General features: G+C 44.7%; 2 protein-coding genes across 13 annotated transcripts in view; both read right to left on the bottom strand.

Annotated features, from left to right (window-relative positions):
- Window positions 1-4,279, bottom strand: part of l1cama (L1 cell adhesion molecule, paralog a) — a 43,779-nt gene extending 39,500 nt beyond the window's left edge. Inside the window, 1 exon segment of the mRNA XM_063891674.1 lies at window positions 4,154-4,279. The gene's annotated coding sequence lies outside the window, so the exon portion shown is untranslated.
- An 8,934-nt stretch (window positions 4,280-13,213) lies between these two features.
- Window positions 13,214-27,818, bottom strand: part of huwe1 (HECT, UBA and WWE domain containing E3 ubiquitin protein ligase 1) — a 37,160-nt gene continuing 22,555 nt past the window's right edge. For 6 of the 12 annotated variants that reach the window (XM_063878994.1, XM_063879067.1, XM_063879050.1 and 3 more), the window contains 34 exons: window positions 27,518-27,690; window positions 27,302-27,441; window positions 27,084-27,159; window positions 26,787-26,885; window positions 26,532-26,659; window positions 26,288-26,447; window positions 25,715-25,943; window positions 25,405-25,583; window positions 25,222-25,311; window positions 24,914-25,074; window positions 24,757-24,799; window positions 23,664-24,041; window positions 23,262-23,472; window positions 22,871-22,995; window positions 22,565-22,785; window positions 22,010-22,401; window positions 21,187-21,847; window positions 20,375-21,074; window positions 20,169-20,263; window positions 19,073-19,229; window positions 18,854-18,985; window positions 18,465-18,680; window positions 18,123-18,367; window positions 17,315-17,417; window positions 16,928-17,077; window positions 16,565-16,810; window positions 16,357-16,474; window positions 16,123-16,263; window positions 15,746-16,033; window positions 15,513-15,618; window positions 15,116-15,233; window positions 14,507-14,688; window positions 14,167-14,357; window positions 13,214-14,063 (listed from right to left, as the gene is read on the bottom strand). In XM_063878994.1, the coding sequence (XP_063735064.1) occupies window positions 13,961-14,063; window positions 14,167-14,357; window positions 14,507-14,688; window positions 15,116-15,233; window positions 15,513-15,618; window positions 15,746-16,033; window positions 16,123-16,263; window positions 16,357-16,474; window positions 16,565-16,810; window positions 16,928-17,077; window positions 17,315-17,417; window positions 18,123-18,367; window positions 18,465-18,680; window positions 18,854-18,985; window positions 19,073-19,229; window positions 20,169-20,263; window positions 20,375-21,074; window positions 21,187-21,847; window positions 22,010-22,401; window positions 22,565-22,785; window positions 22,871-22,995; window positions 23,262-23,472; window positions 23,664-24,041; window positions 24,757-24,799; window positions 24,914-25,074; window positions 25,222-25,311; window positions 25,405-25,583; window positions 25,715-25,943; window positions 26,288-26,447; window positions 26,532-26,659; window positions 26,787-26,885; window positions 27,084-27,159; window positions 27,302-27,441; window positions 27,518-27,690 (6,757 nt within the window). In that variant the 3' untranslated portion in view covers window positions 13,214-13,960. Of the gene's footprint in view, window positions 14,064-14,166; window positions 14,358-14,506; window positions 14,689-15,115; window positions 15,234-15,512; window positions 15,619-15,745; window positions 16,034-16,122; window positions 16,264-16,356; window positions 16,475-16,564; window positions 16,811-16,927; window positions 17,078-17,314; window positions 17,418-18,122; window positions 18,368-18,464; window positions 18,681-18,852; window positions 18,986-19,072; window positions 19,230-20,168; window positions 20,264-20,374; window positions 21,075-21,186; window positions 21,848-22,009; window positions 22,402-22,564; window positions 22,786-22,870; window positions 22,996-23,261; window positions 23,473-23,663; window positions 24,042-24,756; window positions 24,800-24,913; window positions 25,075-25,221; window positions 25,312-25,404; window positions 25,584-25,714; window positions 25,944-26,287; window positions 26,448-26,531; window positions 26,660-26,786; window positions 26,886-27,083; window positions 27,160-27,301; window positions 27,442-27,517; window positions 27,691-27,818 lie in introns of all 12 variants that reach the window. The other 6 variants (XM_063879041.1, XM_063879092.1, XM_063879085.1 and 3 more) reach the window with 5 other exon arrangements.

Genomic DNA, 27,818 nt, shown 5'->3' with positions numbered 1-27,818 from the left:
AATGTCTTGGGCTGCCAATTTGGTTATTGGTTTGGCATTAATTAGTTTCTGTCTTACTTTCAAATAATATCCACCATGGGGTTGCAGTTTTATGATTATAAGCGCCAATATCATATTTGCCTCGCAGGGGAATTCTACAATTTCTCGTCTCTCATACCATCACTCCTGAACGCTGTAATAAGGTCATTCAATCTGCCAAATTAAATTCATTTCCATACATGACGCCTCTATTTGTACCCTCATCTCACAGGTTCAATTGTATAACAGGGTTAGATTTATGAGTCTTTGTCTGAGAGCCTCTTTCTGGGAAAGGCTGAACAGCAGCCACAGTCATTATTTTGATTAAGACCCCGATGTCTGGTTTTCTGTCCAACACTGCATGAATACTGATATGACACGAGCAACCAAAGAACTGCATGGTGAGAAGAGAGGCGGTAAGGATAAATGGACATTGAAAGATTGCCTACGAGGAGAGACAGGACTCTTAAATGATGACTGGAACAAGGTGGTCCGGAAAAACTGCCATGACAGTCTCCTTCCACTTGTCTCATCTACCAGAACAGATTTATCTTTCTCCATGTCTGTACCATCCTGCTGCCTTTTAAATCAATCCTTTCCATCTTAAGGTTTTCCTCCCCTGCCTGCCTCATTTCACCTCCGCAAATTTTGTTCTTCCCTTTTACTCCACCTTCTTTCTCCTGCCCTCCTCCTCGATTCTCTATAATCATTTACCCATGGCTGGCCTGTCAATCCATCTGACCCTTAGCTCCCTAAATCACCACAATGTATTCTCCACCAAACCTTGACAGCATGTCTACACGATCCCCCACTTGACACTCAGTGGGCTGGCTCCAATCTGCACAGACTAAATCAAACAACCTCCAAGCTGCACCCAGGAAGGGAGGGGAGGGGACTGACAACATCCTGAAGGTGCACATGCAACTGCGCACACACACACACACACACACACACACACACACACACACACACACACACACACACACACACACACACACACACACACACACACACACACACACACACACACACACACACGTCTTTAAAAAGGCGGGCATAGAAGGATAACACAAGGGAGTTCATTCACAAGCCTTTGAATCCGCAATTTTGAGTTTGTAACTTTACAACTTTTATTCTCAAAGGAGGATAAAAAGGAAATCAGAGATGAAACACATATTGTTGACACTTCAGTCTCAGAGATAGTTCTCTCTCTTAACCCTTATTTTACCCCGTCACTGCTTTAATGGCTGAATCCCCAGGAAGTGGGAAGTGCATCCTTTGAACAGAAGCAGACGCTTAAGTAATCAGGTCAGGGAGGCAACATTAGAGAATCTTTCATTTGGCGCACTGCAACAGGATCTCTGCAGTGTTTGTTTGTGTGTGGTGCAGAAGTTGTGCCTGCGCAGTGGTGTTTATGTGTGTGTTGATCTATCTGTGTTTGGTGAGCAGGATAACTAGCAAACGTGCCCCGAGGCAATAACAGGTGGCTGAAGAGCGAAGGGCCAGCGCAGCATTGCTCTTCCTCAGAGTTGCTCCTAACAGATTGAGAGTAGATCACTTCTCTCCTCCTACGCAACACCAGCTCTCCACTGCAACTGCAGGACTAAAGGCATTTGGAAACAGGCCAGCCTTGAACATCATCATCCCATAAAAATGAATAGAGCGGAAGCATAAAATCCAACCACGCATTGCAAGGCTTTTGCCACTAAGAATTTCATCAATCATGATCAGAATCCTCCTTTTAATCTTTTCGCCTTTCATTTCTCTGGTCCTTTCATTTGCTACAGCCCTTCCTCCCTTGTGACCTTGCCCTTTTCTATATCCTACTTGATCCCCCCTTGTCTCTCTCTCTCTATTCTCTTCCAATACCTATAGTAGCAAACACGCATTAAAGGATGTAAAGTGCTTTGCCTTTCAAAAGGGAGTACAGCTTCTTCATCATTTTTAGTTGCTTACATCCTCCCGAGCTTTTTCTCTCTTTTCAGTGCAGATTCCCCTGTCCTTCTCTCCTCACATAAATTCCTGTTTCCATCCATCTCTTTGAAGGAACAGCTCAATTAACGATCATGGTCCGAGGGGAGATTACATTCTGCACCATACTGTAGCGAGTGTAATCGTACACTCCAAGTCTAGCCAGCAACTCCGACAACAACATCCCTGCTACACTACTAGCTCCCAGCACCATTTAGAGATCCAGCTGACACTACTATACAACCCCACTGCATTAAATAGTATGATAATGTGACCAGCAGTGGGTCTCTGGGGCCTTGCTGCCATGGAAAGGATGCACACACACTCATTCACTCCAACACGCCCTCTTCAGCAGCAGCTGTATCTTGATCTATTGTGTGAATGTGTGCAGTGCAGTATGTTTATGGATGTTGTACAGATGGTAACAAGTCATTGTCAGGCATAGTGCTTTCCCTCCCCTCCAGTCCCTTGACTGGGTTCATCTGGGACAGGCTGCAGGCTACTAAGGCATGGTGAGAGGCAGGGAGGGAGGGAGGTTCAACACATCGCTAGCACACAAATCGCTTGCGTGTTCTGAGGAGACATACTGCACATGCATCTGGTCATTTTGGATATCTGGAGATGTCTTAAGGATAAGAGCGCATGTTATAAGCAAAGATATACTTAACCGCAAAACACCAGACAGGCACAAACAACCTAGAGAGAAGCTTACGGCCTTTCAGCAGCTGCTTCGGGCCATGCAGTTTTCTACATCATTAACACAACTGGTGGAACATTGTCTATTTTCTGCCGATGGGTAGAACAGATGTGAAACATGCCACAGAGGGGGACAGCAGGCAGCTGTATGGCATTCAGCCAGGTGAGTGCCTCCTTTTCACAGGCACACCTCCACACGGTCTGCTGCGAGCGCAGCCCCACCCTTATTTTCACTTCCCCTGATTTCACCTTCCGTATAAATATCTCTCTCACTCTGTCTCCTGTTGATTTCTGAATCTATTTTTCTTTCCCTCTCCCAGGTCTTCTTTAGGTTCCTTTCCAGTCTTCATGGTTTAAAGTTACCCTGCTCTGGCACCACAGCCCTACTGCAGCTGCAGGAGATAAGATTGGTAGACTCTAAATTGTTGTGGTCTGCTCTACTGTGCTGTTCACCATACAGCTGAGTTTCATCCTTCACATCAATGAATATCGTAGCAGCAAATTGCAATCATGGGCAGTACTTAACATTAAGCCACTCAGCTATTAGCTGGGGGAGGGGAACGTGCAGAGAAAACAAATATTCATATTAAAGTAGCAAGGAGGAGGAGAGCAAAGCATTTAATTTGCCTGAGAAATTATCATCAGTCTGCAGAATGCAACATGAATGGTAAAGAGGCACAGCATGCGAGGTACATTTAGAATATTTTTCACATTTGGCTGAAAATTGTAGGGCTATCTTGATATTTTTGCAATTAACATATAGTAAGAGCAACAGATTAAAAGTAGATCTCAATACACTGCAGTTATTAAGAACCTACTAAACTGATATTTTTCTTCAGATTAAAAATACAAATTACACCCATTTTAACTTTAAACAACTCATATTACAACAGATAGTAAAACGGTCTTGTAATATGAACAATAAAATGTTCAGTGAGGCAGGACAATGGCTGTGTATTCAATATTTATGCCAGAGGAAACCCTGTTGCATGCAAGGCATTGAATGTTCAATCTGCAAGATAAATACACCAGAAGGAAAACGCATTTTCCATAAAAGTAATGTGAACCAACAGGTTATCAATGACACCTGCTAGTGTACAAAAATATATTTTCTACAGTTCAAAGTAACAGAATAGTATAACTAAAGTATGATAAATCACAACCCCTATCTGTTGCTAGTTTTTCCAACCAAGTGTGCTGAAATAGCTATAATTTCATAGTTTTCCTTAACATCAGTACACCTGATGGGAATAATAAGAAAACTAAAAAAGGAGACATTTTAAAATAAAGAGCTGGTGCTCCACACGAACCAGACTGTCATCTTTAACTGTCGGTGCTGGATGAGGCAAAGGTGCGATTCCTTAACAAGCCACCTCCACCTAACAGCTTAATTAATCCGCTCAGCTTTCCCCCGCTCTCATTCTGTTTAATGACAAACTGTCCGTCTAATCACTACATATCCTCTTACCTTCTCAGGGATGCTGCTTTCCTCTGGCAACTCTTTGCTTCTTTACCTCCCTGTCTTCCTTATCTACTTGTGCCTTTTCTTCCGCTTCTCTATGAAATTGATTGTGCCCCTCTCCTCTCTGCTGATGCTGCAGTGATAGAAAAACACACCCTCCTCCGGCCGCTCTCTCTCTCCCTCCCTGACTCTCATTGGCTGTCTGTTAGAGGTGACATCACCCTTCTTCTCTGCCTGCCTCCCTCCCTCCTCCTCCTCTGTTCCCTCCCTCACTCCCTTTTCACCTCTCTCTGAGGATTGTGGCCATTCCTTTATTGTACCCCCCTCCTCCCTCCTGTCCTCTATCCATCCCCTCTGTCCTCCTTTTTCCTCCCTGAAAACAGGCTGGATTAGTAGGTCCGGATGCTCTTATTACTACTCTTGTATTCAGCCATGCAGTGCCTGGGATAATAATGCATACAGTAAATTAGCATAAAGCACATAGCCCATGGCCCTCCAGCGTTTCTCCTCCCTTCTCCTCCTGCACCAATCCAGGAACTAATAAACTACAAAGGTGAAATAATGACCGTAGGAGGTTTTGTGTTGGTAATCTCTTCGCTCCACTGGGCTCCTATTTCATAAGCTTTTTAAATGTATTCTGCTATTAAGACAGGGACTGGGCTTCAGTTCATTACAGTGTAATCAAAGGCATGACTGGGATGAATGTTACATAACACTGTTGAATAAAAATGTGTCAGAAATTACTGCCGCCTCTTATCTGAGTCTAGGGGATGCGGGTTGACGAGATGCAGAGATGATTACAGGGTAATAAAGGGCTGAGTAACTGTGTTTGCTGTTGTGAGGAGAAAAATGTCAACGCACAACTATGATCCAGCACACAGGACGATAGAGATATACAGAGGTTTTACTTTACATGCTTTAACCTCTTTGAATCTAGAATAATGTGTATTGATGTGTCCGTCAGTTGGTCCTATTTCCCCTGCAGCTCTTTCAGATCCAGCTATACAAAAGTGAGTCTTTTTATCTTGCTTTTAAAGCAACGAATAGACTGGCACCAGGCAAAAAAAAATGTCCAAGTCCATTTTTCTCCAAAACGTTTAGATCCTCTAAACAATTACTCTTTTCAATTCCATGCTCTCAGCCAAAATCCAGCCTCTCACTGAGTTCTTCCCAAAGCTGCCTTCAGACGGGTGAACCATTTATCCCTCTCTGTTTGGAGAGCTTTGACATATATATTTCAAATAATATCTTAACATTGCTTTTTTCTACTTAACATATCTATACTATTATAGATTATCTAAACTGTGTTTATAGTAAAAACCTGCCAAAATAATAATGCAAGTTTGGCTTTATTTTTGAGCATGTTGACATTAGGATGTATTTATTATTTCCATGAAGTATAGCAGGACAGTCTTTTATTTATTTTATTTTTTTCATTTGTGCAGAGCCTTGTGTTCCAGTGTGTACTGTAAAATGCACTTAAGTATAAATACAACATACTCACTGTGTATTAGACTGGGACAAACAATGAACAATGACTGACAATATGAATTTTCCACTGTGCCTGAAAAAAGAGAAGAGAAGGTCGAAAGAAGGTCGAGATAAAAACACACGAACATCGGGACAAATAATCATTCAATCCAAACGTGTTGGAAGAACTGAAAAAGTACTCACCACAATTCAAGTAATTGGGGCAGCACAATGTCCAGTCAGACATCTCCTTTCCCACTGATTTGCTGTAGTTTTTCTTTGTGCTTCTCCAACCTGCAGGTGCCAGCGTGCCCATCTGCCGCTGGTGCCAGAGGATATGCCAGGCATGCAGACAAAAGCTGCCAAGGGAGCAGCCAACATGGTGGTAATGATTGATGAAGCCGGTTTATATAGGTGAAAACCTCTGCCAGTATCCTCAGGAGAGGCTGGACGTCTGAAGAACGCCTGAAAGTTCAGGGTCAGAAGTGTGGCTGGATGGCTGCCAGGAGCAGAGACACAAACTAATGTAGGATGGAGAACAAGATGGTGGGAAATGAGAGCTTTATCTAGAATCACAAGCTGTTGTCTTAACATTGAAGAAATTAGACGCGCGAGTCAGTTTTGCAATATATTTCAGGCAGACCCAAAAGAGTAACATTGAAAGGTGGTGTTTTTTTATTTGTGTTAGGAAGTATAGAACTAGTTAATGTAGAAACAGAGAGCAGAATATGATTTTAGGCAAAAGATTAAAACGGGCTGTTTCACTGTTCTCTCTGAAGAGAAAATACTTAGGAAAGATAAGGCCGAATATCCATTTCAATTTAAATCGTTAGGCCTATCATCATAGCAATAATAATAAATAATAATAACTTTATAAATATAGCCCCTTTCAAGCAAGACGCAGCTCAATGTTCTTAACAGAGCAAGATAAGATTCATGAACACAATAACAATAAGTCAAAATAAAGAGTAAAAAACATGATTAAACTAAACTAAAAAAAACTAATTATTTCAGAAGAGTTTTTTTCCTGGATGAAAAATCACAAAATAACTAGTAATGGGTTTTGATAGGTGAACTTATTGTGGCAAATTGTATTTATTTTGCTAAATGATTGGTTTGCTAATTTCAAAAGTAAAGGATGTAAAGGTTTCAACACTGTACTAATACTTTGGTTTTGTATTGTTGGGCTGGTTATTTAAAACTAACTACATAAAACAACATAGAGGGGATTTCTCTGTGACGAAACTGGACTCTTCTTAATCAACAGGATGTTATCAGGACTGAAGAGTCGGAACCACAGTTGATTATTGGTCTGTATAGAACGAGCAATTAAAACATAAACCAGCACCGTAATATTAAGATGGAAGTGGAAGGTGGGGGAAAATTAGCGTCTAGCTTGAAGGAAATCTCACTCAGACCGATCAATAGCGATAATGTGTCCTGTCTCTTTCTTTTTGTTTCAACTCCAAATCTTAGACACAGTTTCCTGGTAAAGTGAAACTCGAACAGCTCTCTGTGTGACCTTGTGTTGTATGAAATGTAGGATGAACTTATTTGCAAGAAGACATTTACCTCAGCTTCCAGGTTCTTCACTGTGAACCATTCATCTGAGAGATACTCCTTACATGCCCTTGGAAAAGCTCTTTGCTCATTTTCTTTACCCCCTGACTAGACCATAGGTGAGTCAGCTGGCAGACTGGCGGGAGAGATGGAGTGATATATGAGGGGGGGAGAGTGGAGAGAGGGGGGTGGGGGGAGACTATGAATGAACAACTTAAAAGTCTGGAGCTGTAGGAAAAACACATGCAGTCAGCAAAAGAAACAGAGAGAGGGAGAGAGAGAAAAGAGTCAATCAGCCTAAATAGCCAGGAGACAGAAGCAATATGGTAAATGGCTGCAGTATGGGTGTGGAGAGAAAGGGAGGGGAGAACCGAGATGGAAAGCAGAAAGGGAGATGCTGTGTCATAGCGAAATTTGTGGTGGACACATACATTAAGAGAGAGAGAGAGAGAGAGAGAGAGAGAGAGAGAGAGAGAGAGAGAGAGAGAGAGAGAGAGAGAGAGATGTCAGAAATTCTAAAATAAAAACATTATTCATTGGATTTCAGATCCAACGGAAAACATGATTGCCAGGCAATTCAGTCCTTAAAAATCAGGCTGTTAACATACACGGAGGAAAAGGTCAAAAAGGGCAAAGGAGGAGAGCCACTTTAGGTCAGCTCTAAAATAGACACAGATGCAGCAATGGAGGAATAACAACTAGCCGGCCATGAGTTACATAAACACATGAATGAAATGTTTATTTTCATGTTTAATCATAAGCAATGTGCTTTAGTGTATGTATATGGACGCATTTATGTAGGTTCACATACAACATTATTGGTCTAGTTTAGTGAATATTTATACTTTAGCGTCTACAGTTGCTTTAATGTGGAACAAATTTGCATAAGAGCTAAGACTTGAGACAATACTGACTGCTTTCAAATCCTAGCTAAACACCCACATGTTTACCCTCACTTCTAATGCATTTCTCTTTATTTGTATTGTTGGTTGTCGGTGTGATTCGATTTTTAAATCAGTTTTTTAGTCCCTGTACTTTGCGTTCTTATTTACCTGTGTAATCTGTAGCGCACGTCTGCCGCCTTTGGTGATGAAATGTGCAATATAAAAATGTTGCCCTGCCTATTATATATAAGTTATTTGGTTACTTCTAAATGTGTATGTTTTTTCTGTGCAGTATGGGGGCTTTTTGTCTTTAAAACAACACTCCCCTTAATTACAATTACTTTAAATGTTGTAATGATAATTATATTATTGTTAATATAATGTTAGTTTACTTTAATGTCAAGTTGATTGTGTTACTTGGGATGGGAGGGAGGGTTTTTGTGAATGACTGTTCTGTTTTATCAAAATGAACCAAAAAGCCAATAAACACAATGTGAAAATAAGGTGCATAAGACTAACTAGAAACTATGTTTACTGTGTATATTGAAACATGAAAGAAATGAACTTTAAGCAGATTGAAAATCTGAAAGAAAGCTGAGGGGACACAGATGGTTGAGGAGGACTCCTAATTTATGATGAATCAATGATGAGTATTAACATTTTGAAAAAATAAGGGTAAAAAACAAGGGCTATCTGGTACAAACAGCGAGAGAGAAAAGGAGACGAAAGTTGTATTACTTGAGGACTTTTGTACACAAGAATTAACACAAAAACATCCTCCCAGCAGACACACACAGTCAGAGGAGCGTCGCTGTTCGATTTGAAATACAGAGACTTTAACAAATACAAAATGAAAAAGATTAAATAACAATAGGTGAGATCATGTTGACTATGGAGGGAGTCCTTGGAGCCACAGAGAGTGACACACAAAAAATGATGCAATGAACCAACTGTGAGCATCATGTGAAAATGTTACAGAGAAAAAGAGAGGCGACAGGCCAACGACAGAACAAGAGTGAGAAATGTTTAGTGAGCAGGTAGATTCAACACCTCTCTGATCCTACGGGGTCTTTCCCTTGACTGCACGGTTGCTGATGTGGCGGCCGATTGGAGATCCATTGATCCGGGTAAAGTCATTAGTGGCCAGAAGGTCAGCCAGCCGTCTCTGACCTGCCGTTAATCACTCGCTAATTGAAGGGGAAATGACTGTGATTTAGTTTCCTGCCATGCTTAGTGGCCCTGCTGCCAGATATGACCAGCACTTCACTCACCAGAACACATCTCATTAAGCATGTTAACTGCATGTAAATAGCAATGAGTAAGCCTCAGGCCAAATGTGCAGTGCTATGCCAAAGGTTAGAGCACCATCAAAGATAAACTGTTGTTGTTGCAGGACGATCAACGTGATAGCATTCAGGCAGAGGGGAAAGGGCAATTTGCAGATTACACATAATCAAAATATCATCATTGATATTCAAATTTAGGTTTTGCATAGATTTTGTTACCAAGCATTCAGGGACAGTGCCGATAACTAGTTCACTTCTCTTCACTTCACTTCAAGATGACCAATTACTGTCTCCTAAAATTCACCATGTAACATTTGCATCATCCAATGATAAGCATTATTTAATAGTGGAATGAGGTAGCCATGAAAAAGCACCAAGAGTAGAGTTGTGAGGATTCCCATTGCTATATTTACAGATACCTAAGCGGTTCCATTCAGATGCTGCCATCAAATTCTCTCTGCACTTATTGCCTCCTGCGTTATTACATCTCCCTCAGGGGCTCCACAATATTACTTCGCCAAAGATAACCTTCAGCTGTTGACCGCATTAGATGATCTGCAATATGACAGGGCTGAATTATCTAGCACCAGCTTGGCTCCTATAAAATGCCACAAGGTGCCCACTGCTGTGCCACTGATGGGAGTGGAAGTGGAGGTGGTTGCAGATGGATTGTGGTAAATATATAGGGAACAGAGATGCTCAGAAGTAATCACGACTATGACCTTTACAGTAGACAGACTGTCACTACTGGTTTGGGTCTGGACTAAGCGGTCTCTGCACATGTCAGTGACCAAAGGCCAGCCTACAGGCACCCACCTGAGCCAACTTTTCTTACAGCTGACTCTTGGTTCTTCTCCTGAAGGGCAAAACGCACACCAATGCACAAAAATACCAGTACTTGAAAAAGAAAAAGTGGCAGAACGTTTGTCTCTTCAGTTTTTTCTGCCGCTCTCCTGGTCCTCGCAGGCAGAGCAGCGATAGCAGCCTGATCAGGAGGCGATGACAAACCCGACAGATTCACAACAGAACATAACACCCTCCCCAACACGTCACACTGCTGTCAAAACGGAGGGCTGCTCCTGTCCACCTTCATTTATCAAGCTTCTGTATTAGGAGCACAGGGTTCACAACATTTACTGCAAGAATTTCAAAGAGTGCAAATAAATGTGACAAAGCACAACATGCAAACAGAGTGTGATTATCAAGTTGCCACAGGGAAGCGTTATATTTGGAACATCTATTCTGAATAAACCCCACCGCGTTAATGGGGGGAAACAATAACGAGCTGGTGATCGCAGCCTGGAAATAGCAACTGGTTCCTTCTCACCTTTCCCCCACAAGGGATTCTGAGGATCAAGAAACTGGGAAGGAGCAGAACTGAATGATGAATCCTGCAAAAAAAGGGTTAAGCACTATGATCAATTTCATTTAGTATAAATATCTCTCTAGCTAATTAGAAACACTAAACCAATTACTCTAATGAACTCATTCTGTCCCCGTGCCCGTTTGGGCTCTTTGCTAAAGAAGCTTTTTATTATTCCTCTCTGGGAGTAATGTTTTGATTTATTTCAGAGACAGCAGCAGTAAAACGTATTAGGCTGGGAGCTGTCTGGCTCATATACAAAGAAGTCATTATTAATCAACTCCACTGGCCTTCATTTCCTCCCCAGCTCCACTAGCACTGATGAGGACAGACCGCTGTTACACAGGCACTGTTTACTATCAACACGTCCTTGTTTTTATGAAATCGACACACTCTAGCTGGTTTTTGCTGCCTTTTAAGCAATTCATTATACCATATATTTCGTAATCTTGTAGTATGAGAAGGCTGGGGGACAATAATCTTCAAATGATGAATTTGTCACACGATTACTAACATGAAGCTCCAAGGCATCAGTGTCCCCAAATGATTTCAATGCTTGCAAGTGATCCCAACATTTTCCCCAGAGCATGAAATGGAAGAACATGAGTGTGACTTCGCTGGAAACCAGAATGCAGTGACATGGAAAAAGCGTGACAAGGAACATCCTGTTCAGTCTGAGGAGCCTGATGATCCCCACCCAGTGGAGGGGCCGGCACGGTGCACGGCAACAGCTCATCTGGCAGCACCACGGAGATCTCCACCTCTAACCGACAGCTACAGGAAATATATTCAGCAAAAGTTGCAACAGAATGTTTTTGACAGGAAATCCCTCGAGTAGCAGAAAGTTATCCCATTAGTGAGGAAATGAATTGTGAAATCTTTTGCAAGGCAAACTCCCCGACTTCATTATTTTCCTCTTTAATTGCAAATCAAAGCATCCAAAAGCAACAGATGCTTACAGAATATGGAAATCAAGCGTGGCCAACAGAAAATTGCGTCTGTGCTGCTTCAAACACAAAGGGGGTTAAAGGGAGGGGGGGGGGGGGGGCAAAACTGGCTAGCCAATGTACAGTAAACAAGGCTTACAGGGGGGTCTAAAATCTCTGCATGACAGCACAGTAATTTCATTTATCACGCCTCAGCAAGCACCAAATCAGACATGGACGCAACCTATATTGAAACCAGTGTGAGGTTTTTAGGTTGGGTGGGGGAGGGTCAAAGAGGTAGAAGAGGAGCACCTGCAGTGGTGGAGGATTCGATTTCCACTGTTGCACAGGGCCTTCAAGTGGAACAAATTCACCACGGAAGTGCAGGTAAAAGATGGAAACACACGGGAAGATTGAGAGAAGAACAGGGACTGACAGGTGCAAACTGCAGGCATGCTAAGGCTTTAGTCGAGGAGTAAAGAGCCAAACTCAGGGAAGGAATCCCGAGAGGGAAAGCCAACAGAAGTAGCTGGGTATTGTAGCCACAAATAGGAAAGAAAATAATCTGTTTTAAATCCCTGGTTTAAATAAATCCTAGAGATGTATTACTTCCATGTGCCAGGTTAACCAGCACTTCCTAAATTCAGACTCAGTGAGGGTTAATTTAAATTTTACTAAGAGAAGGCTTAAGGAATTAGTCAACTAATAAGTACTAAGAACTTAGGAAGGAATAAACACAGGCCGTGAAGGATTTAAAAGCTGATGCAACCCGTTACTAGAGTTTTAGGTCCTTTGGATTCAGGTCTGTAAATGGAGATGTCACACCTTCATTTTCAGTCCACGTCTCGTGAAACAAGGCAGGTTATATACCTTAATCAGTGCGGAAATGTATAGCAGAGAAACCGAAGGTGAAGCAAATTGATGTGCAAAACCAGGAACCTGGAACTAGCTCGCCAAAATCTGTCATTCTTCCCTGTTCCCTTGTGCTTGTACTGCTGAGGAAAAAGGTCACTTGCCATCCAAGATGTGTAGCATGAACATCCTGACTCAAAATACACTTTCTTTGGAGCCTATCATGACTAGAAATTAAAGTCTGTGCTCTGTCTCTGTCGGTCATCATGACTCGGCAAAGGGACACTGTTTGACATAATGAAGGGTACAGACTGTTACAGACTGCAGGGCACAGTTAGCCAGTCAGCAGGGAAATGACAGCACTACTGAAAGGAGCTCCTTTATGCTCCTGATTGTTTAACCCTATAGGCTTTGGGCAGAGCATGCTAAATGTGCTCCAGGATGGTATCAGTCATTACTGAACTTGATTGATTTTGTCATGAGGGACGATTTTGTTTTCCCCGCAGGAATCAATGTGAGCATAAACTGGGATTGATTAAAGTTGTCACAGAGTCATCGGGATCTCTAACAATCATTACACTGCAAATAGAAAAGTATTTCTATTGGAATAGTCCACTAATTATCTACAACTGTGGTGTGATTACAACCAGAATTGACATTCAATTTTGATGAAATGGAATATCTGTCAGTAATGATTATAACACTGTTAAAAGAGACAATGGACGCAATTTTATGCATTTATTCATGTAGTTATTCCACTCCGATTCAAAGGCTCAAGGCTGGGTCAGCGATTTAATAGCCAAAAATACTCTAGATTGTATGGTTAATGTATTTTTTCAGGTTTTCTCTTCATTTTTTTGTACCATCCTTCCATAAAAATGCCACAAAACTTTTGAAAAGTGCATTTTTGTGAATATCTCCAAAACTTCTCAAGTTGTTCATATACCCCAGAAAAAAATGTTCCCCATCGTCAAGGCTTGTGAGGTCACACATTTGCAACAAGAAACCACCAACATTTTTTCCCCAAAGGTTTTATAACCATCCTGTTCAAACAACATTCTCTTTTTTTCTTTTTACACAACCAGAGAACAAAAAAGATTAAACATAATAAACTCCCAAACCTTTTGTACAGAGAACTCAAACTAAATGAAGAAAACGTCTCTTATATTAGTCCATGTTTTATCCTCTGAATCCGCTCTTGCATTTGCCATTTAATTGGGAAGGGAGACACAACTGTGTCAACATGAGGCTCTCTGTGTTGTACGCAATGTCAATCAGTTCATTCCACTCGCTGGTTTTATCTGTTTTATATGGAATAGAAACCAGTAAGTCTAGGCCGGTCAACAATAATCCAGTAAGGTCTATGATAGTGTGTGCGTGCGTTCAAAGGTTATCAGTGTGAATGTGTCAGGAGTAGGCAAATCTAAATCAAGTGTTTGTATGCATGTCTGTGTGTATTAAGAGTCTCATATTTAAGCCAGTCCGAATCCCTCTGAGCATTCCTGAATGGCCAACAGCAGCATATGCCTCAGCTTCTCATAGCTCTCATAAGCTGGGAGGTCCAACTGGTTGAAGCTGAGAGGAAAAAATGGGAACATCAAATGAAAGTTAGCTTCACAATAAACATTCTTACAACATAGTTCAAATGATGTTTGCTTTGCAATATTGCAGTGTTTACCAGGTATGAGCAGATGGCAGGCGGTCAGTGGAGCGATCGTCGCGGTGGATCTGGAACTTTTGGATGCCGTTCATGCCCTCCAGAGCAGCAAAGCCCTGAAGGGGAACCTTGGAAGTGCCGGTGACAAACTGTAGGAACTTAGCCCGGTCTGCCTGGTCAAAGGACCGCAAGGCCCTCCAGAACCACTGGATCTAAGGGAGAACATTTGATAAAAGACAAAAGCCGTCCGGTTATATATGTGGTCCAATAAAATGTTAGGGAAAATTCTCCACATTTGAAATATTGGTAACACTTGTGCCGAGCTAGAAGTGAAGAGTGAAATATGGTTACTCATCCATACCTGGATGGAGCTGGACTGGTATTTGTGATATTCAGTGTTGGCCTTTAGGTCGTCGATGTCAATAGTGGGCAGGCCAGAGATGAGCAGCTCCAGCTCCTGCTCAGTGAAGATGGAGATCAGCCTCTTGGGGATGATCTCATAGAATCCCTCAAGGAAGGCTGCCAGCTGCTTGCGGATCGCACCTAGACAACAAGTAAAGGTATTTCCTTTAGGGACCTTTCTGTTCAAGTGAGTGTATTCTTCATTAAGCACATAACCAACGTTATTCTATCAATGGTTGTGGTTTTCAATGAAACATCTGGAAATTGAAAGCTTTACTGAATAATGTATTGGAGCAGCTGGAGGGTGCTGCTTATGATAATTCAGCCATCTTGCAGAGGAACACCTTTAGCCCTCGGCTGCATGTTGATCAGCTCAGCATTTAAGAGTGCTGCCACCTAGTGTTCTCTTTGTGCACCACTGAGAATTATCTTTAAAAACTACAGTCTGAACATTTGAAATGACGCATTAAAGATATTGACCCATTGGCATTAAATATGTGTTTTGCTCCTGTATTTGATTACAGCCCTACTGCTCATTATATACCTGGTAATAGAATCAGATTCTTACCTGTCATCTTCATCTGGCAGACCAGGTGCACATACTCCTTTTTGTTTTCCTCTGTGACCAGGATATTGGCTCCATTTGGCTTGAGGTCTCTCACTTCACACACTCCAAACTCCTGGACCTACACACACACACACACAGAGCACAGGCAGGCATTCAGTATCACTCGTTTCAGCTTCATATTTTACTATGAGCCACAGATGGTATCCATTAACAATATTTTAAGGCCATCAGATTGCACATTACACTTTCACAGCACTTATTTTAAGAGAGCATAAAGCATTTGGGATTCAAACCCTTGAGGCCAAATCCCAATTTCAACAGTTAAGGAGACAGTGTATGAATCAATTTTGCACTTGAAGCTAATTGAAACATTCAAGAGAATAGAACAGACACCAACCTCCGTGCTGAATGTCAGCTCATAGCCCAGCGTTGACACATCGTTCTCCAACAAGTACACCAAGCCCTGGAAGAACGGGTAGTCCTCGCTCTCCATGTCCGTGTACCTGGTAAGACCAAAGCAATATTCAAGATCAAGTATTTCTTAATTCATAAGGCATAGCTTGTCAGATATTTAGAGAAGTTCAAACACGTCTTTAAATATCAGGCTGTAACTGCCATAAGCTACAATACCTGACACTCTTGCCCAGGATGTGTTTGTAGAAGCTGCGGGTGAAGTAGCACTCCAATAACCGGTTATCATACACTGCCTTGGCCACCACACGACCCACAAACTTGAAGTAGCTGAGGTGGTTGGGGTTGCAATGGGATGAGGGGTTGATGGTGTAGGTGACACGGTCGCCTGGTGAAGTGCGGAACAGAGCGTACATGGGGTTGAACATCTCCCGGGAGATGATCATGTACCACTCTCTCAGCAGGCCGCCGGCATCCTGCCCCTCCTCCCCTTCAAACACAATGTACCTGAAATGGAACGGGAGCAGAGTGTGATTCAGTAAGAGCAGTTTAAAATTGAGCGGATACACAGGTGAAGGAGTGAAACGGAGCCTTACAGCCGGTTCTTCATGTCCTCTGGGCTCTTGCGATGCAGCTCCCTGTAGGAGTCCTCAAACACGTGATCTCTCCTCACGTGCACAGCCATGTCCTCCTTCCTCAGCCCTTCATCCAGGCGCTCCAACTCCTGCCGGAAGTACCTGGCAGGAGGAGAAAAAAAAACATACGTCAGTGATTTGTATAATAGCTGTACATTAGAGTGTGAGATAAAAGTGTAAGATAATGGCCCTTACTTCCTCTTAACGTCAAAGTCCAGGATGCGAATGTAGTCAACCAGAACTGCAAAAGGCCCATCAGCCAAGTGAGTTGTTGACTGGCGCAGGATCTGGTTAAGCACTGTGCGGTGAGTTTCTAAAAAAAAAAGAGAGAGCGAGTCCTGTTAGACACTACAAATCAGAACACAGCTGTATCATTCTCCTCACTTAAATCTGTCAGGCTTACCGGCAAAGCGGAGGAACTTCTGGGTGTCCGGTGGCAGGTTTGAAGAGATGTGCATGGAGGATGGTTCCCTGGAGAAGAACGGGTCTAGGGATGAAGGTGTGGCAGGTGTGAGGGGGGCGGGCGACAGTGGAGGAGGCTCATCTTTGATGTGAGAGAGCTGGCTCTCCCGGGTGTCCCTCACTGGAGGTTTGCTCTCTCGCTCCGTGGCATGGACGAGGAAGAAAGCCTCTACAGCAGGCTGAAGAACTGGGGATTCAAAGGAAGAAGAAAACATAATTAGGGGAACAAGCCATGCTCCTTCAACAGCCCTGATAAATATAAAACAACATCAAGAAATGCATTTCTTAAAGGGATTCCACTAACCCAGTACGGCGTGCTGGTCATGGGACTCCTCCAGCTCTTTCAGGCACTCCCCAAGCATGTCCCACAGCTCATCCAACAACAGCTGCTCGCTGAGCAGTGGGAGGTCTGGAAGTCTCTCCTCACCCTCTGACTGGCTGTTTCCATCCTCATCTGAAAATGAAATTCCAATATTGACCGAACCATTACATCAGCTATGCTGTCAAACTGACTGGAGATGTAATTTCTTCAGACAAAAAAGGAGTTTTCTTCAGATTATTTGGGTTTTCTACATGGAAAGGCTTGAGTTCATATCAGAACAGGGAGACGCACTCTTCTCACTAGAAGTTTGTGACTGGCAAAACAATTTTTTAATTCATTCATCTTTAGCAGTTTGCAAGTGAGTCCTACCCAGAGGTGCAGGGTCCTGATCCAGAGGAGATGGCTGGTCCACATCCATGGGAGATTCATCTCTCTGGGCCGCCTGGGCTTCTGACATTGACTGCACTTCAGACTACATGAAACAAACCAGGGAGGAGCAAAGAGGCAGAGGATGAACAACAGGCATAAAACATGGCAGTCTTAAAGATTAGCACTTTTCAGTTTCACAGTAACCATTTTGATGATATTGCCATGCACAATGACATTCCTGTGATCCACTTAGAGAGGAGAGGGACTGGAACTGAGGAGGAGGGAGGGGCCACAAGCATGAAGCCATGTCAGCCAGCCAACAGACATCATCAGTAGAACAGGTCAAACAGTTTGGAGCAGGCAGCACATTCATTTCTGAACCATATCACACGTGGATGCAGAGGTACTGATAAAGGATTCAGTCACATCTGTCTGTGAACAGCTCAATGTAGCAGTTCTTACTACGCATACACCAATGGAGATGGCAGGCTGTATGGTGACAACACAGTGCATTATGTTTTTGACAGACAGTGCAATACCACATACTGATGGGAAACTGGCATTATTCATTTATTAATTCATTTCATTTAATGGGTTAGCTTAAAATGTTCAAAAGAATGCCAGTACGGGCAAAGCCAAATTAGAGGTAAAGCATGTTGGAGGCTGATTGTGCTTTCATAGCATGTTCCTAGATGATTACCACAGTGTTTTGAAAAAACAACACTGTGAGGGTCATTGTGCATTGTTTACTGTAAGTGTGTGTGGTGTGTGTAGGAGTATGCCTGCTGTCAGTGCAGCGCATGCTAACCGTGGCAGCAGCAGCCGTGCCAGCAGGGGGAGCAGCACCAGTGGGGGCATGGGGGACCACCACTGAGGATCCGGCAGCGGCGGCGACGGCGGCGGCAGATGCAGAAGAGGCGGTGGGTGGGGGTGCCTGTTGAAGCCGGCGTGCCCGCTGACCCTCCCTCACCATCTGGATGATGGCGTCAGCCTCGGCCTCCAGCTGACGCACCGCAGCCTGGATGCTGCTGGCGGAGCCTAAACTGGTGGAGCCTGGACATTCAGAGAGGGGGGGAGAGGGGTGTTTCATTTGATGATCAGGATATTGTAAGAATATATGAAAAAGAATAAGGGTGTAAGATTTTCTTGCCTAATCGGCCAGTTTGCTTGGCTTTCTTGTTGGCGCGCCGTGTGTCCTCCCGGAGCTGGATGATGACCTGCAGCACTCGCAGGAAGAACTTCTGCGTGGACGTCTTGGAGGTCAGTGAGCTCATGCAGGGGAGCTGGAGCTCACGTCCCCCGAGTGTACGTTTTTGTGCAGCCACAATGACCACACTCTCCGATCCGTCAAACCTGTGCCCCAACCAACAAACGCAAACAAGGTAAAGGAAATTGTATTTGTAGAAAACGCACTTTCATGCAATAACATTCTGCAGGAATACTAAGGCTAAATGAACTGCAGAATCAGAACACCACGTTCTCGCTTGCAAATGTGTTGACACCCTAAGGTCACTGAACCCAGAACCATCATGGCTAACCTGCTAGTCATCTTGCCCTTCAGTCTGCCAGTGAGAGACGTATCCTCAGGGGGGGCGTCCGGGGAATGGGAATCAGCTTGTGCCCGTCTCTGCTGCTCCAAGTTGTACTCTCTAAGTTCAGCCAGCAATGTGCCTGAGAGAGAAAAGGTCAAAGGGTTCAAAGACAATTACATTAGCTTGAAGGCAGCACGAGATGTGTGTGTGGTCGCCGAGCACTGACCGATCTGTTTGCAGAGAGTGTATCCGAGGTGTCGTGCACCGCTGAGCAGCAGCCGCAGCACCGTGTCTCTGGTGGAACCGTCTCCTCGAGATAACTGCAGCAGGATGTTAGCAGCATCCTCCAGACCCTCCTCTGAACACGAGTGAGATGTCAGCACCTGGGAGGATGAAAGCAGTTATTAGATTAGATTAGATTCAACTTTATTAGGTAAAAACTTCTAAGGGATTATTATTTAAATGCATTTGGGGAAAGAAACACAGCAGAAACAGGAACAAGTGGCTTTTGGTTAAAACAGTGAAAGGTGTTTTTGTTAAGACTCCTGTTATGTGTGTGTTTGTGTCACATCCCAGGTGTGTTTCAGATGCAAAACTCTGGAGAACCGTCATCCAGCATTTTGTGTAGTGACAAACTGAACCTGCCTGTTTGGAGTTAGGGTTGATTGAAGCTTCATGGAGAAAAAGGCTTTGACCACTCTCTCACAAAACATCAAAGAACCCAGTATCTTGGAACAAGCCTATTTTCTTTCGCTACTTCATATGTTATAGATTTACTTGTTTAGCTTGATGCTGTATTGATGTTATGTGTTGTTACCAGAGGTAATATTGGAAGATAATGCAAAGTTACATTTCCCATGAGCTGTAAAGGTAGTTCACACCAAACCCCTAGGAAGTGCTCCGGACTCTGAGGAAAATATTCATAGTGGCCAAACAGCAGGTACTACAACTTCCGTATCAGTCCGTGACATCACCCGGCCCAGAAATACTTTTTCTCCATTGACTTCAATTGGGAAAGATAGAAATAAATTACCCAGTATGAACCCTTTCATAGCCCTTAGTAAAAACATTATGTCCTTAAAGTTGTAAAATGTGCTAAAAGCTGAAACCAGATTCATTTTCTCTCTCCATTCATTCTACTGAGGCGAGAGCGGGGGCGGGGCTTAAGTGGGAAACTCTACAGCGCATGCTCTTTGCTCTCGAAAGCCAGGCATGATGGGTCATTTGTGACGTTTTGCTTGACAATCTCGCTGTATCCATTTCTTATTTTACATCCATGGTTCACACACAGAAAATTACAATTGATGAAACTCTTCTCATACCTCCACAGAGAGCTGCAGCTGCTTCTCTGTGAGTCCACTGGAGGCCAGCTTGTTGTCAATCTCTATACAGCTCGCAGGGATCCTCAGTTTCCCTGCTTTAGTGAAAAAGCCCCAAAAAGAACACGTCATTATTTTCAACTGAGCCGCTGTTACATTGTTAGGTGAATAAACTGATGACTTTTTATTCTGGAAGAAAGGAACACTACCTGTAGATGTTATTCCAGTGGATGTTGGTATAGAGATAGAAGTTAAGGATGTCTGGGAAGCTGCTAGACTTGTCCCTGAGGATGTACCCTGGGCTCCAGCTCCCGCAGAGGCCCCTGAGCCTGCCACAGTGGGCAGGGTAGACACAGCGCCCTGTGTTGTGACCGGGGCTGTGACTCCTGAGCTGGTTGCCGTGCTGGGGATGGCAGCCTGTGGGGTGGGGTGTCCAGCAGGCACCTCTGTGGCCTTGTTGTCAGGCAGGGCAATGGATATGAGGGAGAGCAGACGTAGCAGCTTTTCAGTGAGCAATGAGCTCCGTCTGATGACAGGGTGGGACAGCATGTTCATCAGCTGGCCTAGGGGAGAGGTCTCCAGGCTTAACTGAGCCCCCTCAGCCTCTGCACTGCCCCCCAGAGGCACTGTCTTCATAGAGGCTTTGCCCTTTCGGCTGACATTCATGTTGTCCAGCTTGACCAGCAGGTCCCAGAAATCGGTGGAGATTCCCAGAGACTGCAGAGTAGCGGCAGTGGAGCCAAATGAGTTCTGGGTGTTTGAGGCATTGGAGCTTGGGTTCCCCAGAGACCCTGACCTGGAGCCCCCACCTCCAACCACTGAGGCGATTGAACAAAGACGCGAGTCTAGGTCAGAAGAGGATGCTGACAGATCCTTACAGCGCTGCTGGGTGAAGTGGCTGGGAAAGACCTGCAGACAGAGGGAAGCAAAAACACTTCAATGATTACACCTCCATGACAGTTGAATTCAGACATACATTAGAGGATGTATCTGATGTAGATAAAGATAGGAGGACTCGCACCTTAGCTAGCTGGATGAGTGTGTCCAACACGTGCCGACAGACTACTGGAGCAGCTTGTGGGTGGATGTGGACAGTGGAACCTCCACCTCCAGCACACGTGACACTTGTTGCAGCGCCTGACAATCCTCCCAGTGTTCCAGATCCAGCAGACCCCCCAGCTGAATGCCGGTCAGCGTGTTTCCTACCTGATGCACGCTGAATCTGGAAAATGTTTGTCCGGCAGCCCAAGGCTGCGTCCATAGAAACCGAAAGCCAGGAAAGCTGGCTGGAGCTGCGAGACTCCACCCTGTTCAGTAGCTCCAAGGAGGAAGATGAGGATGAAGAAGAAGAGGAGGATGAAGAGGAGAGGGAGGAGGTAGCAGAGGCTTTTCCTGCGCAGCCTCCCTGAGCACTCCTCTTGCCGCGCGAGTCTTCTAGACGTGAGGTCTCCACACACACCTCACTCTCGCTGCTGCGTTGGAGGATGGACAACAGGCTGCGAATGACCCACCCCCGTGTTTGAGAGTGGTAGCAAAGGTTCCTGAGCACACGGTGCAGGCGGCTGGTGTTGAGCTTCGGCTCATCCACAAAGAGCAAAACCAGCAGGCAGGACAAGGCCTCGTGGTCCAGCAACAATCGACCGCGCAGACGCAACAACGAGTCCACACTGGAGCTGGATGGTCTGAGGAAATCAAAAGGTAACGTATATAAGGTTTGTGCAGCATGGTCTGATCAAAACCACCTAGGACATCATTCAACATTGTAGCTACTTTTCTTGTTATTGACAATAAAAGCTAAATGATATGAATTCTCAAGTCCCACATCTGGATCACAGTTTTCTCACCTGTGGTTTGTTCCTCCACCCATCTGAAACGTGCCTCCTCTCTGCACAGCAAGTCGGGTGTACTGGACGCCACGATTGCTTCCTAACCTGCTGGTGAAGGCTGGCGAGCGCAGGATGGCTGACAGGGCTGAAGATGAGCTGTGGCCGAACAGCCGCTCATGCATCAGTTGCCTCTGGCGTGCCTCTTGTTCACGACGCAACGCGGCTGCTTCAGCAGCAATGTCCGGAGGCATGACAGCTAACACGCTGTCCTCCATGTCCTCTAAGACACTTCGCCGGAGCTCTGAGGGCAGGGTCTGGATGAAGGTGACTGGATCCAGAGGGGTGTCTCCCTGTGTGGGCTGTTGGGCTAGCTCCCTGCGCTGCTGCTCTGCTCGTTGCTGGGCAAGAACCTAAAACAAACAAGGGCATGCTTATTTAGAAAACGGATTATCCGTTACTTATTTCCTTGGAAAGAGGTTTTTTCAATGTTTTCTACAGCTGGCAGGTCTAAAAATAAGCGTTATATTGACTGTAGTTGTATAATAAGAATCATTTCTGAAAAGAGTCCCTCACCTCCTCCTGGATGGCAGGTGGCAAGGCCGCCAGGAACTCAGGGCTGACCTCCGTCACACCGGGTCCTCCCAGTACAGGAGGGACAGTGGAAGGCAGTGTGGTGGCAGCTGGAGGACGGGAGGGTGGTCTGATGCCAAGCTGATTTTGCAGCACCTCTCGGCGTATGTCCTCAGGAAGAGCTGCCAGGAAAGAAGGATCCACACCCTCAGGCAGACTAATGCCTGCCAAGACAAATTATGAGCTTTAAGTAACATTTTGATAAAAATTGGAAAATCGGCAGAAAAGTATTATAGCAATTTATTTTACCTGCAAGAGGGTCCTCATCCTCATTGCTGGTGGATGGGAGGGGCTCTTCCTGGATGGCCTGAGACTGGCTGTCGGCGCTATCACTTCTGGGCATCGTTTCCCCAGGTGATGAGACAGAGGTGGAACTGTAGAAAGAAAATTAAAATAAGGTCTATAGTCAGTATTCAGCAAAATGTGTGAATAATGGGCTCAGCTGATAAACAGTGAAAATTCACAAATGTGGTGATAACGGAATGCTCAGAAAGAGCTGGTGGGAAAAAGATGCTTAAAAAAAAAAAAGGGTGTTCATTTCGAGTTTAAAAGAGTTGAGTTCATAATATTTGATAAACATATATGGTTATCTAGGCAATAGATACAGTGTAGATCAGGGGTATTCAGGGATGACACTGACCCAGTCTCTGCGTCGGTCTGCCGGTCGGTCAGCCCGCTCTCCCGGCTGCTGGACAGCTCCTGAGACAGCTGGGCGGTCTGGGCAGGGTTGGGAGCAGCTTCTTCCTGAGTAGTGGAGGCAGGGCTGCTGGTATCCATGGGGGAGCCTTCCAGCTGTGACACACCCACTACTGCAGGCTCTGAGGTCTCCACAATGTCCGGACTGAGCGAGGCTGGGGAAAGAAACAGTGACGTTAGGTCTGAATGGCGTGAATCAATATGCTGTAGTAAAATCCCTCGACTAATTGGTTCATACTTCAGTCTTTAAAAGATGTTGTGACTAGCTGCAACATTAGTTACATTACAAATGTATGACCCAACTGTTGACCTGTCTGTTAAAAGAGAGTTTTCAAAGTTAGTCTACCTTCCCTGCCTTCATCCAACGCTCCTCCTCCTCCTCCTCCTCCTCCTCCACCGACTCTCTCACCGATTGTGGGTGCCGGGGACATTTCCATCTGAGAGGCCTCTGCTTCACTGTTTGGCCGCTCAGCTGATGACAAGGGAGGAATGCCCGCCCCTGCTAGAGCAGCCAGTGAGCTGCCATGCGACTCAGCCAGTAGGAGGTCGGCTATTGGCTGGTGGACCTGCTGACTGATGGCAGTCTCCAGGGAGACCAGCGCCTGTTCGTGAGGCGCAGGTGTGGTGGGAGTGACCTCTCCAGATGGGGGAGCAGTGAGGAAGCCTTCTGAGACCCTGGGTGGGTCCAGACATGACACTGAGCCACCCTGAGCCTGCTCACCCTCTGCAACACCCACAGAGAACAACAGTGTGAAGATAAGGATACATTTTGAGTGGAAAAAAGTACCATCATTTGTTGAGTGAAAAACAGATTACATGGTTTAAAAGAAGGAAAAATAAACATTATTAAAATACAACTGAATAATTATGGCAGGGGACTAGCTGTTCTTTCTTTAGAATTACGAACAGCTACCAATACTTATGCCTATACAACATTTCAGCCAAAACAGCTCCAAACCTTTTCAAAGCAGTTCTTTTTAGGAGTGCCACACATACCGAACTGAAATAGCAGTATTTACATGAGTTGTTGATCCTGATTTACAGAGATGATAAGGGCCTGCACTGAGGAAGGCAGTAAGTTGTATAGTTATCTCCTGAACGGGGTGAACAATCCTTATCCCCAACAACAACACAACTTACTACCTCACCACAGCACAGCCAGTGCAATGCATACCATAAACACAACAGGAAACACTGTAGTTCAGAGGAATCAGATGGAGATGTCCAGCTGCTATAGCGTAGCCATAAGAAAGACAGTAGACTGTATAGTTATCTCCCAGATCTGGTGTGATCCTAAAACTATACAAACTACTACCTCATCCCACAGCACGCTCTGCTGGCTGCGTCTCTCTGGAGGCCGTCACTGAGGTGTTCCATTCCAGACACAGATTTAAACATTACGACAGAAACCGAAAGTAAATGTAGTCAAAGGTCAGTACCTGCAGTGTTCTCAGCACCATTTACTGTCCCCAATCCAGAACCCTATGAACCAAAAACAGTTGGTATTAGACACAAAGTAAATAAGAAGGGCAACGCATGCACCTCAACAGTGTAAACTTGTGTGATAAACATAATGCACTAAGGGATTGTATTTACCTGCAGGCTCTGTTCCCTGGCCTGCTCTGCTCCAGAGGCCCTCCTCTCATTCTGCTTAGACTCTTCCTCCTCAGCCAGCTGCCTCCTCCTCTTCTCCCTACGCTCCTCCAGTTCCTCATCTCGCAGACTCTCCAGATGCTGCAGGATAGGCACCTTCACCACTGAAAGCAAAAACAGATTTTAGAATTCATCCTATGTCCTACCATGTCCAACCAACGACACTTTAGACATTAAGCCTTTTGTATTGGTATCTGTATCCATGTTTTTTCATTTGTTTGTCACAAGTTTACAGTGCAAGGCCGACCTACCTGCTACACAGTCGTGCATACTCTCAGCATCAAGCACTTTACACTCATCTGTCCATCTTGTTAAGGCAGTGGGAATACTAGAGAGGGTGCCTGGATGGACACAAAGAACAATCATGTTAGGAATTCAGGCTAATAGAAACTCAGTACACTGTTATATTAAGGATAACCCAGAGTGCTTCTCACCTGCTTGTCCCCCGGTACTGCTCTGCTCATGGAAAAAGTCATCCAACAACTCGTCATCAGAGCGTGCGATGATGTGCACATCTTCATTTCCCACCAAAAGGCGGGCCCGACCACGAGACTGCAGAGGCAGGGAGCTGGACAGCTGTAAGATGTCTGCAGCAGCACTAGGGCCCAACAACCTAAAGAGTGGAGGAGAGGAAGAAGAGACAGGTCAATGAGTATCATCACTCACATTATCATCATTATGTTAATAGTATAATGATAAAAAAGATGTGTTGCTTAACAAAGAAACCAAAAAACATGCTTTCACCTTTGCAGGATGAGCGGAGGGTTGGGCTGGCGGTTGCCAGGGTAATGGACATGGATGGTGTGTCCACTGTTAGCAGTGAGCTGTCGCAGTGTCCGCTGGCTGCGACCCATGCCCTGTGCCAGGCGGCTGCTGGTGCCTGCCACTCCGAGGGTGAGGGAGCCGTGGTCCGCATGGCGCACCATCAGCGGGTGGGAGCTGGGGATGTTGCCTGGGGAGGGAGGGATGTCAGCTGATGGAAAAATAACAGAAAACAGTAGGCACACATTAGGGGGACAGCTCTGGACGAACCCCGAGTAATGATAGTAATAAATAAACCTAACAAAACTTTATCTTCAGCATTATTTTTGGGATGTCCTGAGCTTTGGGGAAGAATGTGAGATAACTACTTAGGATAAAATAATGAAGGGATTCAGATGTATTCCTTATTTTAAACAGAGGGCTAAATTATCCAAAAGGTGAGGACTTTCTCTGAGCAAGAAAAGCATTTGTACCAAAAAACACAATGGATCTTAAATCAAAACCAATTCTACCGAACAACATTTAGAAATGTTAGTAATAAATCGTCCTGCTTACCGTTGTTGGAGAACATGTTGTCAAACTCTATGATGAGGTCATCATCCCTGTCAAACCTTTCGAAGCGGATGTGAGGTGCGGCATTGATGTCTGGGAAGTCCTCATCCAACTCCATCTCTGAACCTTCATCGTCATCGTCCTCATCTCCCTCTTCATCATCCTAGAGAGAAAGCAACAGCCATGAGTCGTCAAGAAAAGCAGTAATGGATATTTGACAACTGAACCTTATTGCATTAATCCATACCTGATCTTCCTCCTCTTCCTCTTCCTCCTCCTCCTCTTCATCCTGGCTGTCTTCGTCATCATTGCTGCCACTAGAATCTTCCTCCTGGGTGTGCTCCTCATCCTCTGGTTCCAGGATGTTCATGGAGTCTGATTAAGATAAGAACACAGAACAAGAAGTTCTTAGAAACTGAGAAGCCATCGGTGAAACGGCTTGCCAAAGCTGTTTGGTTATTTTCTACTATATAAACACAGTTGTGTTGTGCCAGTGCTTTACCTTCGCGGTTGGCCTGAAGAGTGGATGTCTGGCTAATATTGGACGGGGCTTCATCCATCAACACATCCTCTTGTGATTCATCTTCCCCGCTGCGTCCCACTGATTGACAGAACAGACGAGTAGAACATTAGCTCTGGTTTCAAACACAGCGAGCAGAGAGTCCAGTGTGATTCACCTCCTGTTGCAATTTAACTATTGCACTGAGGTTAAGTTGCTGTGCACACAACTACTCCCACCTTTCCCTTGATATTTACCATGTACTCTGGCTTTCCCGTCAGAACTGATCAAGAGGCTTACCTATAATTGTGCTGTTGACGGCGCCTGCATCTCTCTCCAGCAGCTCATCAATCAGATCCACCAACTCATTTTCTACCTGCAAGCACAGGAGATGGAAATCACAGACCAAATGTCACTATAAAGTGGACAAAGCACCTTGGAACTCAACTATTTACAATTTGTAATACCCATCATTAATTATAGATGTTACAGATGAGGTGGAATACTTTGTTAATCACCTGCATCGCCTGTGTGCTGAGAACCTCTGGCTGGCCAGCAATGACCACAGTGTCTCCCTCCGTCTCTCCATCCATCAGGTCGTTGTCTGTCCCCGGCACCCTGAGGCTGCCATCCACTGGCTCTGCCTCACCGGACTCTCCTGGAAAGATGTCACAAATTAGCAAGAAATATTTGAAGTCATTTGATTCAGAGTGTTTAAAAGATCTTGTGCATACCTTGGTCCTGAGTGTTGCTGTTGCTGTCTCTGGCAGCGCCCACGGTGTCGTGTTCAGTCTTGTTCTTACTGGAGCTTCCTTTGCTCCCAAACAGACTGCTGGGCTGGTTGACAATGCGGGACAGAGTCTCCAGAGGCTTTAGGGCGGCATTTACCGTGTTGGCCATGTTGGGACTGAACAGAAATATGTAAAGGATCAATGGGAGTTACTTGACACAGATTTAAAAATACTGTATAATATAAAATAAGGGTTCAACCCCAAAGTAAAGATTTCCTGTGGAGTTTTAGACCTTTAGTTTCCC

Source organism: Eleginops maclovinus, chromosome 1, assembly GCF_036324505.1.
Source record: "Eleginops maclovinus isolate JMC-PN-2008 ecotype Puerto Natales chromosome 1, JC_Emac_rtc_rv5, whole genome shotgun sequence".
Taxonomy (NCBI): domain Eukaryota; kingdom Metazoa; phylum Chordata; class Actinopteri; order Perciformes; family Eleginopidae; genus Eleginops; species Eleginops maclovinus.
The sequence above is the reverse complement of the archived record's forward strand: the minus strand, read 5'-3'. Positions and strand labels throughout refer to the sequence as shown.